Source organism: Notothenia rossii, assembly GCF_949606895.1.
Source record: "Notothenia rossii genome assembly, chromosome: 4".
In the NCBI taxonomy this organism is placed as follows: Eukaryota; Metazoa; Chordata; class Actinopteri; order Perciformes; family Nototheniidae; genus Notothenia; species Notothenia rossii.
In genome coordinates this window covers 55,670,695-55,686,272 of record NC_136902.1, presented here as the reverse complement: position 1 = coordinate 55,686,272, position 15,578 = coordinate 55,670,695, and the positions used below count along the sequence as shown (strand labels likewise).

The following is a 15,578-nucleotide window of genomic DNA, read 5'->3' as shown; positions in this document are numbered from 1 at the left end:
CTTTAGCATTCTCGGCAAAACATTTACACAAAGCTTTATACAATCCAACAGTATTTGATCTGATCTTTATTTCTTTTTGTGTTGACTTTTTTCTGGCCCCAGTGTAAAAAGCTGAATGTTTCAATGAGCACCGACACCTCCACATCCAGCCAGCAAGAACCTGCATGTTTTTAAAAGCAACTGAAAGAAAGACACAACTTGGTGGAAAATAAGTACTTAGGCTAGAGTCGCTAGACCACCAATCTTATTAATGCAAACATGCTCATAGTCACAGGAAACTGTGTTATAACTGCTCCTCAAATACAGCTAATGTTAGCTATATTCAGCTAGTGTTACCTAGCTAGCAATGTTTTTCAATAAATATTGCATGGGGAGTTTTGCTATTCTGCTGCAAGGACAGACAGCATGCTGAACAGATTTCAAGCCCCTTGAAGGTCTGTATTTGCGATATAAAGAAATATATTTAAAAACATGTGATGGATAGAGGTCAGGTTAGTGGAACTAGCAACTTGCTTGTCTGATTGGCAAGGGTGAAAAATCATTTAAGAGGTTTTTGTCTTATCTGTTCAGAGTTGAACATGCAATCATGAAGGAAAAATGTGGAGGGCACAGAGTATATTTTCATTGACTTAAAAAAAGATGGAACATGATAGTTCACTTTATTCTTTTATGACCTCTAATAAAGAAAACACTTTATAGAACAGCAAGTTAAAGTTGCCTCCTGTCCCACTTTTCCCTGTGAATTTGTTTAATCAAATAAACATTATATATCGGTGTAGGAGGAAAAGGGATTAGTTGGAATGGGAATTGGAACCCCTTAATTCTCTTATGTTAAATGAGCGCCCAAGATTTCACTCTCTTTTTGCTGTGTATCTCTGACCCTTTAAGATGCTTGTCTCTCTGTGGCTGATACTACCTCTGTGTCAGCAGTAACTACACAATATATAATGTCAACAATGAAAATGCACTATTTTGTTCAACTCACTAGCAAACCTTTCCTGTCAAGATGTGAAAACAGGCTCTTACTTAGGGTCTTAAATAGATGTTTCAGATTTAGCTTGAGATCAGGGGCCGTATTCACAAAGGATCTTAGGGCTAAAAGTAGCTCCTAACTGGCGAATTTAGGAGAAACTCCTAAACATAATGGGCGTGTCAGTCTTAAATTTAGGACTCCTAATTTTATTCTCTAAGAGCAATTCACAAAGTATTTTAGGCCTAAAAGTAGCACCTAAGTTTAGGAGAGCTTAAAAGTCCTCGAGAGGAATCCTAACTCAGTAAGACCTATTCACAAAGAATCTGAAAATGGCTGCGAGACGAAATGTTTTGGAGACAATGGAAGACTGTGAATTGATCAAGAGATATAGGCTAAATCGTGAGGGTATCAAACTTGTTGTGGAATTAGTGCGGGATGCAATAACATCCCCGACTAACAGGAATAACCCGATTAGTCCGGAAATAAAATGTTTGGCAACACTACGATATTTAGCAACAGGGAAAATGCAACTTCGCCATGCCGACGATTTAGGGATATCGCAACCATCAGTCAGCCGTGCCATAAACCAAACCATCAACGCGCTCTCTAGACCACATATCATCCAACAGTTTATCCGGTTTCCTTTGGACAATCAACAACTACACAGGATCAAAGCCAACTTCATGGCAATTGCAGGTATGCCCGGTGTGGTCGGTGCTATTGACGGGACGCACATAAAAATAATTGCGCCATCAAAGGATGAGGACGTGTTCGTCAATAGAAAGAAAGTAGCCTTCATTCCATCAACACGCAGATTGTTTTCATTCATCATGATAGGGGGACTTGAACGGCGGTATGGGCTGTTATTGAAAGTGTTTAAGTGCTGGAAATATGCTCATTGGATAATAGTTTGCAGGGTGCTTTTAATTGCCACCTTGATTTAATGCAATTTACGTATTTTTATTGTTTGCTCTCTCTCTTTAACGTTCATATACAACGTCATTATCGTGGTCTGCACAAACTTGTCATCATGCGTGTATTCTGCTAACTGCACTGTCCATAACTATTTGATAGGAATACATTTCTAGCCTAGGCTATTTCCTTGTTTTTCGGTGATTTAGTGGGCTCGTTTGTGGGATGTTGCGGATGAGTTTCACCGAGACCGCCTACTCTGAACCACCAATCACCGTACTGACCGCTTCTAAACTCATGCACGAGAATCGACGTAATCCATAGCAACGGCGCCTCACTCTTAGTTCACTCTTAGTGATTTATCCTTAGTACGAGTAGGTCTCAGCGGCTTTGTGAATAACTTTTAAGAAAAAACTCCTACGTAAAATGTTTTAGCGCGAGTTAGGAGCACTCCTAGCGGTAAGATAAAATGCTTTGTGAATACGGCCCCTGTAAAACTCAATTTCGTCTCGGGCCACGTTAGCATCATGGTTTCACTCAAAGGGCCAGTTTTATATATAAGAAAGAATATATCAAAATACATATATAAATATTTAATATATATAAAATAATGTATTATATTACATTATTGCATTGGATTATTATCGGATAGGGTAATAACTTCATAATTAACTACGTCTGAAAGCAGAAGTCTTGGGCAAATAATTGCAAGTGTCTTCAGTGAGAATGTCACAATATGATTGAAAAAGAAAATCCAAATTCTGGAGAGAAAAAAGGTGACATTTTGAAAAGTGAAATTCGGAGAAAAAAGATGCATTGTGGGACATGTAGTTTATGGGCAACGTGCTTCTGTAAATCTTCATGTAACCGTATAATAAACATATTATATTATTTGCAAGCTCTTGTGGGCCACATAAAATGAAGTCACGGGCCGGATTTGGCCCCCAGGCCTTGAGTTTGATACCCCTGCTGTAGATAGAATAGAATTCCTTTATTGTCATCGCACCAGGTACAACGAAATATAAAAGAGCAATCCTTGCAGTGCATTTCCACATGAAACGAATAAATATATATCTATATAAACATATACACACACAAACATATGCTCACACATCCATACCAACATGCATACATACCCGCACATAATTTAAATACAGTTTACAATATAAAAAACACAGGGATGATATTTTGCATCTCTGATGTCGATCAGTTAATAAGTTAATAAAACTATTAAAAAGTAGTGCAGTTGCAAGTTGTAACTGTTCAGTTCAGCATTTGATGGTGTTCAGTTCTCGTATGGCTCTGGGGTAGAAACTGTTTTTCAGTCGCTTTGTCCTTGATTGAATTGACCTGTAGCGTCTACCGAAGGGCAGAAGAGCAAACAGGAAGTGTCCAGGGTGTGAAGAGTCTGCAATTATTTTTTCGCCTGCTCTGTTGAGGCAACGTTGGCTGAAGAGTTCCTCCAGAGAAGGCAGTGAGCAGCCGATGAGAGCTACTTTAAAAAAATAAAACAAGTCGTGAGCTACTTTTACTCCTCTTTTTTTGTTTTTTTGCACTGTATATATTTAGCACATTTGAACATTATTATATGCTTGCTTTTAACCTTTGTGTGCTGTTTGGGTCTGTGGGACCCGTTTTCAATGTTTACTAAAAGAACATGTATGCAATTTAATTATTTTAACCTGTTTTATTTGGAGGTGGACCTCACCTTTTTTTTTTAATGTTGAAGTGAAATGCCTCAATCTGGTGCACTTTGACAAAAAAATGTATTTTTGGATGCAGCTCTCAACACACTGAAAGGGAGCTGTATACTTTTCAAGAATCCAAACATCTTTAGAATATGATCAAAACCAATAACAAATCATTTAAACTTGTTTATTCCTATCTTATGTTACCTAGTTAGCATTCTTTCTTTTTATTTATGCATATTTTACTAATCACTCCCCTTTTAAACTTTTCAATATATTTTTTTACTGTCGTATAGCACAAATTGGAATGATTTATTACTTTATTTTTTACACCTAGGCTATATTAAATAGATAAATGTGTGCTCTCTCTAGCTCTCTCGCTCTCTCTGTCTGTCTCGCTTGCTCACAGAGGCTGTGTGCTCCTCCGTGGCGATGACGGCTTGCGTTAAAAAATTATAATAAACATAGGCGTAAATGGGGGGGACACAAATGGGATTTCGAAAAGTGTCACGGTTAAACTCCTTGTGAAGTGGTGAGGTGCCGCTCCACATTGTTTTTCTTCCCGATTGCAACGCTGTAAATGATTTTGGTTTCAGTTGTGTGTGTGTGTGTGAGCAGGCTCGGATTGGCCATCGGAAGATTCGGGACTTTTCCCGGTGGCAGCGGATCCGGCGCTGTGAAAGTCCCCTGCCGTTGCGAGTCTCCGGCTGTAACAGTCCACTAAATAAAAAAAAATTAAAACTCCCGTTCATCGCGTCCATTCGCGACCCACCGATTACATAATAATAATTATCTTTATTTTTAGACGTAAAAAATACAGAAAACACAACTAAGTAAACAAAAGATGAAAAGCAGTCAATACATTGTGCACATTTGGGACAGTAAGGTACACTACTTATTACTGCAAGAGCAGCTGGTGGTAAGGACCTCTGACAACTTCCATTTAAAACAGACTATAGGGACAAGTGCCATCAGTTTGAGGCTTGATTGAATAAAATTAAAAAATAAATCATACTATCAAAATGCTACAACGAATGAAAATAAGCTTGAGATAATTGAAACTGTGGTTTAAATAAGTTCTAATTGGCTATTGTTGTTTTTAGATTTAGAAACAAGTTTAAAGCGTATTTAGCGTTGCTAATGACGACCATACTACCCGTGAACGATTAGCGAACGTTGCAAGTAAGCTAAAGAAAGAAGAAAGCTGAATGATGTTAAAAACTTGGCTCAAAACGGGAGGTATTCAGAAGAATCAGAATCAGAAACAGGTTTATTGCCAAGTAGTTTCGCACCTACTGGGAATTTGACTTGATGTCACGGCGCATACATAAAATATAATAAACAAGAAATCTAATATAAAACAAAAAATATTTTACACCGTAATAAAATACATTTAAATAGCAATACAAATTAAATAAAGCAGTAATTTACATGGAAATAGAATGCTATGAATGAATTTTAGAATATAAACTATGAAATGTGAAATAAGAATATGTAAAGAAAGGAGTATGAATATTGTGTGCATTAATGTAATGCATATAGAGATGTGGCAGAGGTAAAGTGTCAGTGGGGGGGCCGGGCCTTGTTTAAGAGGCCAGTAGCGGATGGGAAGAAACTGTTCAGGCGGCGAGAGGTCCTGGTCCCGATGGAGCTTAGCCTCCTGCCAGAGGGGAGGGGGTGAACAGTTTGTGTCCAGGGTAGGAGGGGGTACAGAGGAGAATATTACCAGCGAAAGTGAACAAGTGAATGAGGAGGAGGACAGTCATCAACCGAGCACAAGCGCAGGCTCCGCCAGCAACGCAACAGTGATATGCACAGCCACAACGCTGTGATGGAGGAGAGAAGTGAGAAGTGACTCAGGAAGAAGGCATTTGCGCAAAGAATGGAGAGAAGGCTGTGACCAAGGTCAAAAGCTGAAAAAGCACACATTTGTCCTTAATTGACCTTTCGCAAAGCCACGCCCCTAAATGCCCGTTGTCCAATCATATTCGATCACGTGCGCGGCTCCCTGTGGAAGTCCGACAAGCTTAGCGTTCAAATTCATTGCGAAAATGGTGAAGCGTTGTGCTTATGGTCTTTGCAAATCGGATAGCAAATATCCCATAAGCTTAGAGGGGGGGGTGATATTTTACCCGTTTCCTAAACCCAAAACCCGAGAGGAGAGATGCCGCCAGTGGATGAAGAAATGCGGCAGGCCCCATGCCCAACTGAATATGGCGAATATCAACAAACACAAATACGTTTGCTCCAAGGTAAATACGTGCTAACGTAGCTAGCTAGCTAGCAAAGATTACATTCACAAATTAACAAATTTAATTAACTAATTTCACTAACCAACGTTAGCTAAAGTCACACGATTACAGCTGTAAGCTGTGTGCTTATAGGTCGTTTTGACCATGTATATCACTTGATGCATAATAATGTCTGAACAGCTGAGCTCCGTTATTAGTCTACCTGTGGTCAAAGTACAAACAAGAAAGCCAACAGGCAATCATTCATTTATATTTTGCTTTAATCTTTGTAGCATTTTGTTAATGGAAAGCCTACTGCCGATTTCCCTAATCCTGCTGCACAAGTGGGCACCCCGACCCCCACAAAGGAACAACAAGGTGGATGCAGAAAGCCACCAAGGAAACGGTAGTTAACTTTAGACAAACTACAACATTTAATGCCTCTTGTGATTGTATTGTTTTATTCCAAAATAATAATAATAATTCCGTCGAATTTGACATACAGCTCATGTGGTTTTTCACTTTTGCACTGCGACCTGTATGCAAGTGCCTCTATTGATGTTGTGCCTCCCTCTTTTCTAATGTTTATACTGTGGATATAACCCTCCATGGCGTATTGTAGCCCCTTTTGTCGGGACCTGGAGGATATTGCTGCGTTATTGCTCCAAAATGAGTCTGTTAAGGCGACTCCGACGTTACGGAGACCCTCCATTATGGCTTTGATTAACGCATCTGGCTCTCAGCTTGTCGGACTAGCAACAGTAACCAAGGGGGGGCGTGGCTTTGCGAAAGGTCAATTGTTATCTTTTTTCTTTTTTAATTTGCCACCACAGAAATGGCAATAGCAAACATCAGCAGACTGAAGATGAGCTATTAGCCCTTAGGCTCATCTGCTCCTGCACTCTAAAAACAAATGCCTTGGCTCAACAAAGAAAATCAACGCAACAGTTTGCATCGATGTTTATTGAGTTAAGATAACTTCTAATGAAATTGTCTTAAAGCAACAAAGTTATTTGAGTTAGGGGAGAAGGCTTTTCCTCTACAATCAGAAGTGTTTTTAATGACCACTGACTTAATAATTGGTAGCATAAACACAAGTTTTGAAGTTGATTACTCAAAAAATTAAGTTGTTCCAACTTGTTTTACCGTATGATTTAAAAGGAATTTCAAGTTGTATGTAATTAATTACCATCATTGTGAACACACGTTTTTTAAGTTGACAACCATTTATAAATTAAGTTGCTCCAAATATATTGTATTCAATAGTTGTTGTTTTTTAGCCTTTTCATGTTTTTGCCTTTTTAAAGAAAGAAATTAATTCCACAACAAAAATATTAGGCGATTCACTTTTTATTTTGAACTGCAGTTGTTTATTTCAACACATGATGTTTCAAACAGGAGAAAGTTCATTTAGTTTGAACATTTATTGACACCATATGATAAGGTGCATGAACACCTGAAATCACAGCTGACTGCAGGAGAGAGGAGAACCATTTTATGGTTTGGCTGCAGCGCGTTGATTGGCTGCTGGAGAATGAGGCAAAATGTAATAGGTTAAAGAGAACGCCTGATGAGCTTATTATAAGCAGCTGCGGAGTGAATGTATATACACCCAGTCTTCCTGAAAGAACTTGCGCTGAGCTTCATTTAAATCTTGAAAAAAAAGATGGATAACACAAATTTAAATTGCTCCACAAATAATAAATAAACACATTAGCTATATTACCATGGGAAATGGGGACACACCAAATAAATGCTGCCATCACAACGAAGTTAGAGGCCTTTGCATATTTAAAACCAGTACCAAATATGTAAAATCTGTAAAGTTTTTGTAAAACTACAGAAACAAACTCTCAATGGCCTCCAATCTGCAGATCACACACATCAATTTTACAAAAGATGTAACAAAGATGTTTACAGTCATTATTTCAAACCGTATGAACACATTTAACGCAGAATGCTTGCTCATTCATTTGTTTCCCTCAACCACGATGGTTGCCATCGTATGGTCGGATCCTGGGTTGGACCGGTCACTGATGAAGGCGATATTCATGTCCTTTTGAAGCACATTAAATAATAGGTTAGCGCATAAGAGATAATGAATTAGGTAATTGCATACTTTTTAAACTGTCACTCTTAACTAATTCAGAGCCATTATTACCAGCTGCTAAAGCAACTCTATTGTTTTCACCTATTGAGTCTGCATGTGTGTATCTAGGCCTGTCGCGATAATCGATAAATTGACTTATCGTACGATAAATAAAAATGGACTCGATAACTTTTCTGAGCTCGATAAATTGCCGTTTACATAAAGATGTGAACAGCATTTTAGACTGCAGCGCTGTGGCTGCCAGGCGCGCTGTGAGGGGCGGGGCTGACACACAGCCAGGTCAGGACACTCCGCGTGCACGTGCAGCAGCGTAGCAGCCAAATTAATAATATAGCGACAAGCGGGAGACAACGTGTGACTTACTCGCGGGGAATTTAAAGTGAAATGGAATTGGTTACAAAACCTAACTACACATCTCGATTCTCCGGTGTGGCAGTATTTTGGATTCAAACCAAATCAACGAGGCGAACCTACGGACTTGAATGAGCCGGGCGGTGTGTCACATTGGTTAAAAAAAGGTAGCGACAAAAGCAGGCAATACCACGCATTTTAAACCACCTAAAACACAACCACCCCATTCCGTTTTCCCAGCTGGGAGCAAACACGGCAGATGGAGAGCCCCCGCCCGACAATGCAAACATGTTGGTGTTCCTTGCTCGAAAACTTAGAAAAACAGATTTGGATATGGCCTGTTGAGGAATCTGGGTCTTTGACAGTGAACTGTACACTTGACTTGTTTTAAGGAGGGTTTTTTTGCTTGTGAGATAATGTGTGCTCATATTTATTTATTTATTTATTTATTTATATATATATATATATATATATATATATATATATATATATATATATATATATATATATGAGAGAGAGAGAGCTCTGTTTTCCAGCCTGACTCTATTTAATTTATTGTTTTGGTTGTGTGTGATTTAATTAATTTATTATAATTTAATTAATTTGTTTTATTTATTATATATAATTTATATATTTTAATATTATTTCACATTTAATTTGCAATGTTGAATGTTCAATAAAAAGTTATGTTTGAAAGGATGTACTTGAATTATTATTATATATTATCATTATGTCTAAAATGGTCTTAAAACGGCGCCGACAATATTATCGTTTATCGCAATAATTTCCAGAAAAATGTATCGTCCAACACAATTAATTATCGTGACAGGCCTATGTGTATCATCATGGCAATGTGGTCCTGAAGACACACAGAGGTGGTTTTGAGTACTTTTCCTAGTGTTTAAATGCATGTGGACAGATTTTGTCATTCTCAACCGTGCAAGTTTTAGTGTAGCTTCTCAATGTTTTTGCAGGTTCCATACAATATTTGAACTGGTTTAAGTGAAGAACAGAAGCCACTTTTCAAATTGTACGCAATCCTTTTCCCATGCCATTGCTGTCAACACCTATCCATGCTGAACGTTGCGAAGATATTATTGATTGGGGTGTGGCCAAAAGTGCAATATGCTTCAAAATGTAACTGACAGAGAGCAGTGCTTTTGTCCTGTGTTTTTACACTGTGCCCATGGATTTTATTTTATTTCAAGATTTTGAATTCCGTCGCTAAACTCCTTGAAAAGGTCCTCTTCCTTTTCTCCAATGTACACGACAAGGCAGCGGAAGGCTATAGTTCTCTGCGTACTTCAATTGTATTGTGCTATTTTTCAAAAAGGAAAAAAAGAGAAATGACCTAAATTAATATATTCTGAATGGGTGACTTCCAACAACTTGCATTTCAATGACAACTCTAAATAACGATCCTACCTCAAGAGGCATGTCCTTGATCTGCTTCACCGAGATTCATTTTTAATAAAAAGCGATATCACAATAGTAACCAAAGTATTTTTACTCTCACAGTAGACTCTACTACTTTGTATCCTCTTACATAACTATTCACAGTTCAAAGGCTGCTAATTTTGGTCAAACAGCAATTTGCCTATACAGTGCTACTACAAGGCTATCTACTGTATTTGAATGACAAAAGATGACACTCACCTTAAAATGTCCTTTGTATATTTCTATTTGTCTTAACTGTCGGAACTTGTCCAGGCATGTTAAGTGGGAGTGGACTTGAAATCCTTAACTCAAGGTGTAGAACAATTAAGTTATCAAGCCAATTGCATTACTTGCTACAACTTGAATTTTGTTTTAAGTCAATTAACACAGAAATCAGAGTTCAAATTATACACAATATTAAGTTGATGTAATAACCAACATTATTACGTCAACACAACTTATAAATTAATGTTTGCAACTTAAAATGTTTATCTAAATCAATTAACTCACATTTTTTATCTTGCAACCATGCATTTAATTAAGTGGAGTTGAAAGGTCGCCTGAATTCGTTTTTAGAGTGTGGAGGCTTTCATTATTATTGTGGAACTGATTTCCCAATAGGACATTTTCTGTTTCAATGTAGGTTGTTGCAGGAGGCCTACATTCAAACTTTGGTATAGGAAATGACATGTATGTACAGTTTCGTTGTGTGAGAATAAGTTATTATTTTGTTCTTTATATTCTCACTTGTGGTGTGTGTGAGTGAATGAGTGATGAGTGAGAGAGAGACTGCCCTTTGTACATGTAGCTGTGGCTGACAATAAATAATGTTGTTATGAACACATTTGCCTCAGAGTCCTGCATGAACTGTGCATAGACTGTATTTTAACATTGGTACTTGGAGAGATAACTATTTCCTCAGGTGGTACTTGGTGTAAAAAGGTTGAGAACCACTGCTGTAGAGAATTAAAAAACAAAGTAAAACCAATATTGCTGTTAGAATAAGCACAAACTACAGCAGTGCTATGTATTAGCATAATCAAAACAACATCTGTTTTTTATGTTTTGGGTTAATTAGTTATTTTTATGATTTTTTAAAAGTCATGTTTTTTTTTTTTTCTATTTGGTTCAGTTACTGTCCAATATCACCCCACTCTGTTTCAGGAGAGGAGCAGGTGTATGCCCAAAGGCTGCATGGCTGAGCACAGTGTGTCTGTGTAATAGATATAACACATGCAACAGTCCCTCGTACGCATTCCCTCCACTCACAGACTGAGCTTTTCTTTTGTAAGGTCAGATGTTATGGATCTGTGCTTTGTCCTGAGGATAAACCGTGTTAAGAACATTTCTTGGAACATGGAGTTAAATCTGTGTTTTTCTCAACACAAAAATAAATCTTCATATTTTAAACATTTGTCCTAGACTCACAAAGTACCTTGAAAAAGCCTAAACCCTAACCTGATTTTCAAAACAGCTAGATTTATTTAGCAGGGACTAACTGCGTTCCCCATATATTAGACTCATAGTTAAAGAATATTGAATTTGACAGTATATATTGTTCAGCATTGAACATTGGTAATAAGTGCATCTTGAAATCTTGTCACACAATTTGGAAATATATATTTAAAAATGAAATGTTCTACTTCTTGGAAAATACAACATTTTAGGGCGTTTTAGTAGTTCTTTAATTATTTTTCATTTTTTGTATTGACTGCTCAGTTATTTTTAAATTACCAGATTCTTTTTGATTAAAAGATTCAGTCAATAAAATGTTTAAAATGTCCATCCTAATCAGTCAGTTACCAGCAGTTGAAATGATGGAAGCTGTTATAGTGTTATGACAGATGATGAGGCTATGAACCCTCTTCTCCCTCCCTTTTTCTATGTCCCTTTTTTACCCTCCTACGTCAGACAAACTTCCCCTCCTCCCTCATTCATACTCATTCATACTGCACCGCCCCACCCCCCAACACACACTCCCTCTCACCTCCTCTCCCCTCATTCAATTCATTCACAGTCTCAAGGTGGGCATCAGGCTGTGACCCTCCCTGACCTCTGGGGGAGGCCAGAGCAGGTGTACATAGAGGTGTGTGTGTGTGTGTGTGTGTGTGTGTGTGTGTGTGTGTGTGTGTGTGTGTGTGTGTGTGTGTGTGTGTGTGTGTGTGTGTGTGTGTGTGTGTGTGTGTGTGTGTGTGTGTGTGTGTGTGTGTGTGTGTGTGTGTGTGTGTGTGTGTGTGTGTGTGTGTGTGTGTGTGTGTGTGTGTGTGTGTGTGTGTGTGTGTGTGTGTGTGTGTCCGGCATGTCCTCACTCGTCTGTACCGTGTTAGAAGGAGGTGACAAACAGAGGGGGAGTCGGGCACCTGTCCTCTTAAGAAAGGAGGAGCAGTATATCTGTCAAACTACAAATACATCATGCAGGATAAATCAGTGCGCTGTCCAATCCCCTACTTCCTGTCTATACCACTATCACTTCCATCTCTTTTTTTCTCTTTACATCCACTGTTTCTCTCCCCCTCTCTCTGCTTCACCACTGCAGCAGAGACAGAACTGCCTCTGACTGCTGCAGAGAGGGGGGGTGTAGTGTGTAGTGCAGGAGGATAAAACAAAGCAGCTGTGAGCTTGTAACTGGTGTTTTGCAATCCTAAAAAAAACTCAAATAAATCTTCTGCCCCTGATTTCCTGTCTTGCTTTTCCTCTCACACTCTTCCATCCTCCTGCTTTCACACCATGCAGACTCCCCCCTCCCCCTATTCCCCAGCTCAGCATCATTATCCGTGACCGGTGAGCCTGGAGGCACTGACTGCATCCCCTACCCCCCCAAAAATATCCCAGCCTCCCAATCTTTTGCTCCTCTCCTCTCCTCTCCTCTTCTCTCCTCTCCTCTCCTCTCCTCTCCTCCTCCACCCTAACACAAGTAGCACACTCACTCGCTCCCCCACTCCATCCATCACTCACTCACTCTCCCACACTCTGAAGATGTGAGGCAGGGGAGGCGCTCCCATGCGCTGGCTCGGCTGCCTGCCATTTTATTGTTTTGAGGAGGTAGATTTTTTTTCTTCTCTGTCATCCTCAGTCTTGCCCTCTCGCTCGTCACTGATCCGCCCCCACCCCTCCTCTCTCTCTCCTGGTTCAGCGTACAGCAAGCAAGTAGAGAGACAGAGTGGAGGAGGGAGTGGAGCGCAGCCTCAGTTTGAAGTCTCCGGAGTGTCTCCTCAGCCTCCTGTATTGTTGTTATTTACCCTCCTGCTTGGCATTTTCCTCTCAGCACACCTTTTGTGTGGCTATCTTTGCAAAAAACGCACCTCTCTTTCTCTATAGCTCTTCCTCTGCTCATTCTCTCTCTATCCGACTCTGCGGTGAATAGCGTTTGCATGTGTCTGTCGGCAGACCGGCGAGGATGCGGATACCAGCGGCTGTCTGCAGCTGCCACAATCCCATGGGCTGTTCACGATGAATACTACCGGTAATGGAGTTATTGCGGTTAGGATAGAGGGTGCAGGTGGAAGTGTGTTGCATGCAGGTGTGAGGACGGTGCTGAGGAAGGGTGCTGATGTTGACCTGGATATTTTGTTGATGCTGTCAGAGCAGGCGTGAGGTGTTCTTACTGTGTCTTACATTTTGATCATTTGCAACCTTTGATGGACAGTGGATGTGTATTGAGGGCTTGTTTGGGTTTGGGTGTGTGTTGATGCGGTGTTCTGTGTACATGTGAATTCCTTCCGCCATGCTTGTTGGTACACGTGTGTCTACCAACATGTGCCTGCTGTGCGTCATTAAACATTCATGTGTGTGTGTTTGACCTTGTATTTCCTGCTGCTGGTGTGCTGATCTACACTGTATTCCCAGAAGCTAATGAATGTGTGATAAGGAGTGTCTCTTATGCAATCATACTTATGCATCTCTTATAAACTGGACACATTTTCAGCATGCACTTATGAGAGTGTTTTGTATGTTTTTGAAATGAGGAATCAGGATTGACACCTCTCTTTCTCTCTGGGCCAGCTGGGGGACTGGGTGTGTGAGAAGATGCTGATGGCGAGGGACAGCAGCCGAGACGAGACCCAGAAGCTTCACAAGAAATGGCTTAAGCACCAAGCCTTCATGGCCGAGCTGGCCCAGAATAAGGAATGGCTGGACAAAATTGAAAAGGTGAGTGCTGAGTTACATTTTTCCTGGAGCTGGTTAAAATGCCACTTTGGAATAGTGAAAAGGATTTTTGTGTATTTTATTATAAATGATTTGGGTTTCTTCCAACAGCAAGCGGTGAAGGATGTAATAACAGTGAGAATAATGTACATATTGGTTATAGGAAGTAAAGTCACACAAGTCATTTCTATGGATTTGGGCCCCCTTACATGTCTCAATTTGTGTTCCTTAAGGTATATATTTTATTATTTCCTTTTTGTTTCAGTATTTATTGGTTTGGTAGACGCTGTCCCCCTTTTTTTAGTTTTACTTGGTCATATATTTTGCATTGAATGACATATTTGAAGCTTTGTTTGTTGTCACATGTTGTTTTGAGCAGTTGCATATGAGTGCTGGATACCAGACATCTTCGTGACACTTGTTAATACCAGCATTTTTATTTATGATTAGGTATCTGCAGAGATTCAATTAATACAATAAAAATAAAAGTGTTTACATTAGTTTGTCTATTTCCCATAGGCATGTAGGGTATGTTTAAAAAAATGTAAGCGGCTCACAATTAGCAAAGACAATACTGAATGGCAGCTCTTAACTATCTGTTTGGTCGTTGACGTTTAACATTATTTCTTTATTATTTTTGCAAATGTTTTATTTTAAATAGTTACTTTTTTGTTTCTCTTTAGACATACCTTTGTAAACAAAGCTTATACACCAGTTTCGCATCCATTTCATTACTCAATGTTCAATTTATCTTAAACGGTTTTATACACAAGTCCTTGAATTAAAAACCAAAGCGCTATATGTTCTTAATATCAAGCATACCAAAACAAGTTGCAAGGGCAGAAAATATTACACAGAGGGGAGCTGTAACCTTCAGCAGGCTCTGTGTTCTGATAAGATCTGTTTCATATTAAGGAGGTTTATACAGCACATGGCCTCTGTGTGAAGCTGTAATCTGGTCAGCCAGGGTTCCCCAGCTGCATGTCCAGCTCTCACTGGACACACTTTCTGTTCACAACTCTGACTGGCTGCAGTCTGGAATCTGGATGTGTGTGTGACATCAGCAGCGTTCAGTGTAACTGTGGTTCAGTGCCAGATTCCCTCAGGAAGCCTGTAACTCATCACAGATTTGTTATCCTTATTTAGGGAACGCCACACTTCATTCTGTTTGTACGAGCCTCTGTGTTTGGCCTGTGACGACGATAACAAAACAACAACGTATCAAAACTACAGATGACCTTACAGTAGGTGTTATACTGCTGTGTATGGAATCAAAAGCATGTTAAGACACCCAGAAAAAAACATGAACTGTTTTCTATTAAATTATCAGAATGTACATCAAAATAAACTTTTGGGTAAGAAAACTTTAGATACAAGTTACAAAAAAGGAAATAAACAATAATACAAAGCACGCAAATCAATCTTTTAGCTGGAATTGTTTACTTGTGTAATGCTTCAACACGCAGTTGCGGTCTACGTGAGCCCTTTCTACACAATTAAAGGCATTTTAATTAAAGCTAAAAGAGGCAAAAAAATGCTGCTTCAGTCACGTACATGTTTCTTTAGATATCAACATATCATACAAAATGAATTTAGTTCTTTATATCAAAACAGAAGCAAAAAAACCAAACTTGCAAATGTATAGAAATCCATGCATTCATGCACAGAAAAATATTTATACATATGTATAAACCAGGGATGTCGGACTACAGGCTCATTTTTGGTGTATA

At 39.2% G+C, this 15,578-nt stretch overlaps 1 protein-coding gene across 4 annotated transcripts in view; it reads left to right on the top strand.

Moving 5' to 3' along the window:
- The window catches only part of sptbn4b (spectrin, beta, non-erythrocytic 4b), a 154,291-nt gene that overhangs the window by 67,758 nt on the left and 70,955 nt on the right, over positions 1-15,578 (top strand). For all 4 annotated transcript variants that reach the window (XM_079675508.1, XM_079675507.1, XM_079675506.1 and 1 more), the window contains exon 26: positions 13,705-13,851. In XM_079675508.1, coding sequence (XP_079531634.1) covers positions 13,705-13,851 — 147 coding nt within the window. The remainder of the gene's footprint in view (positions 1-13,704; positions 13,852-15,578) is intronic.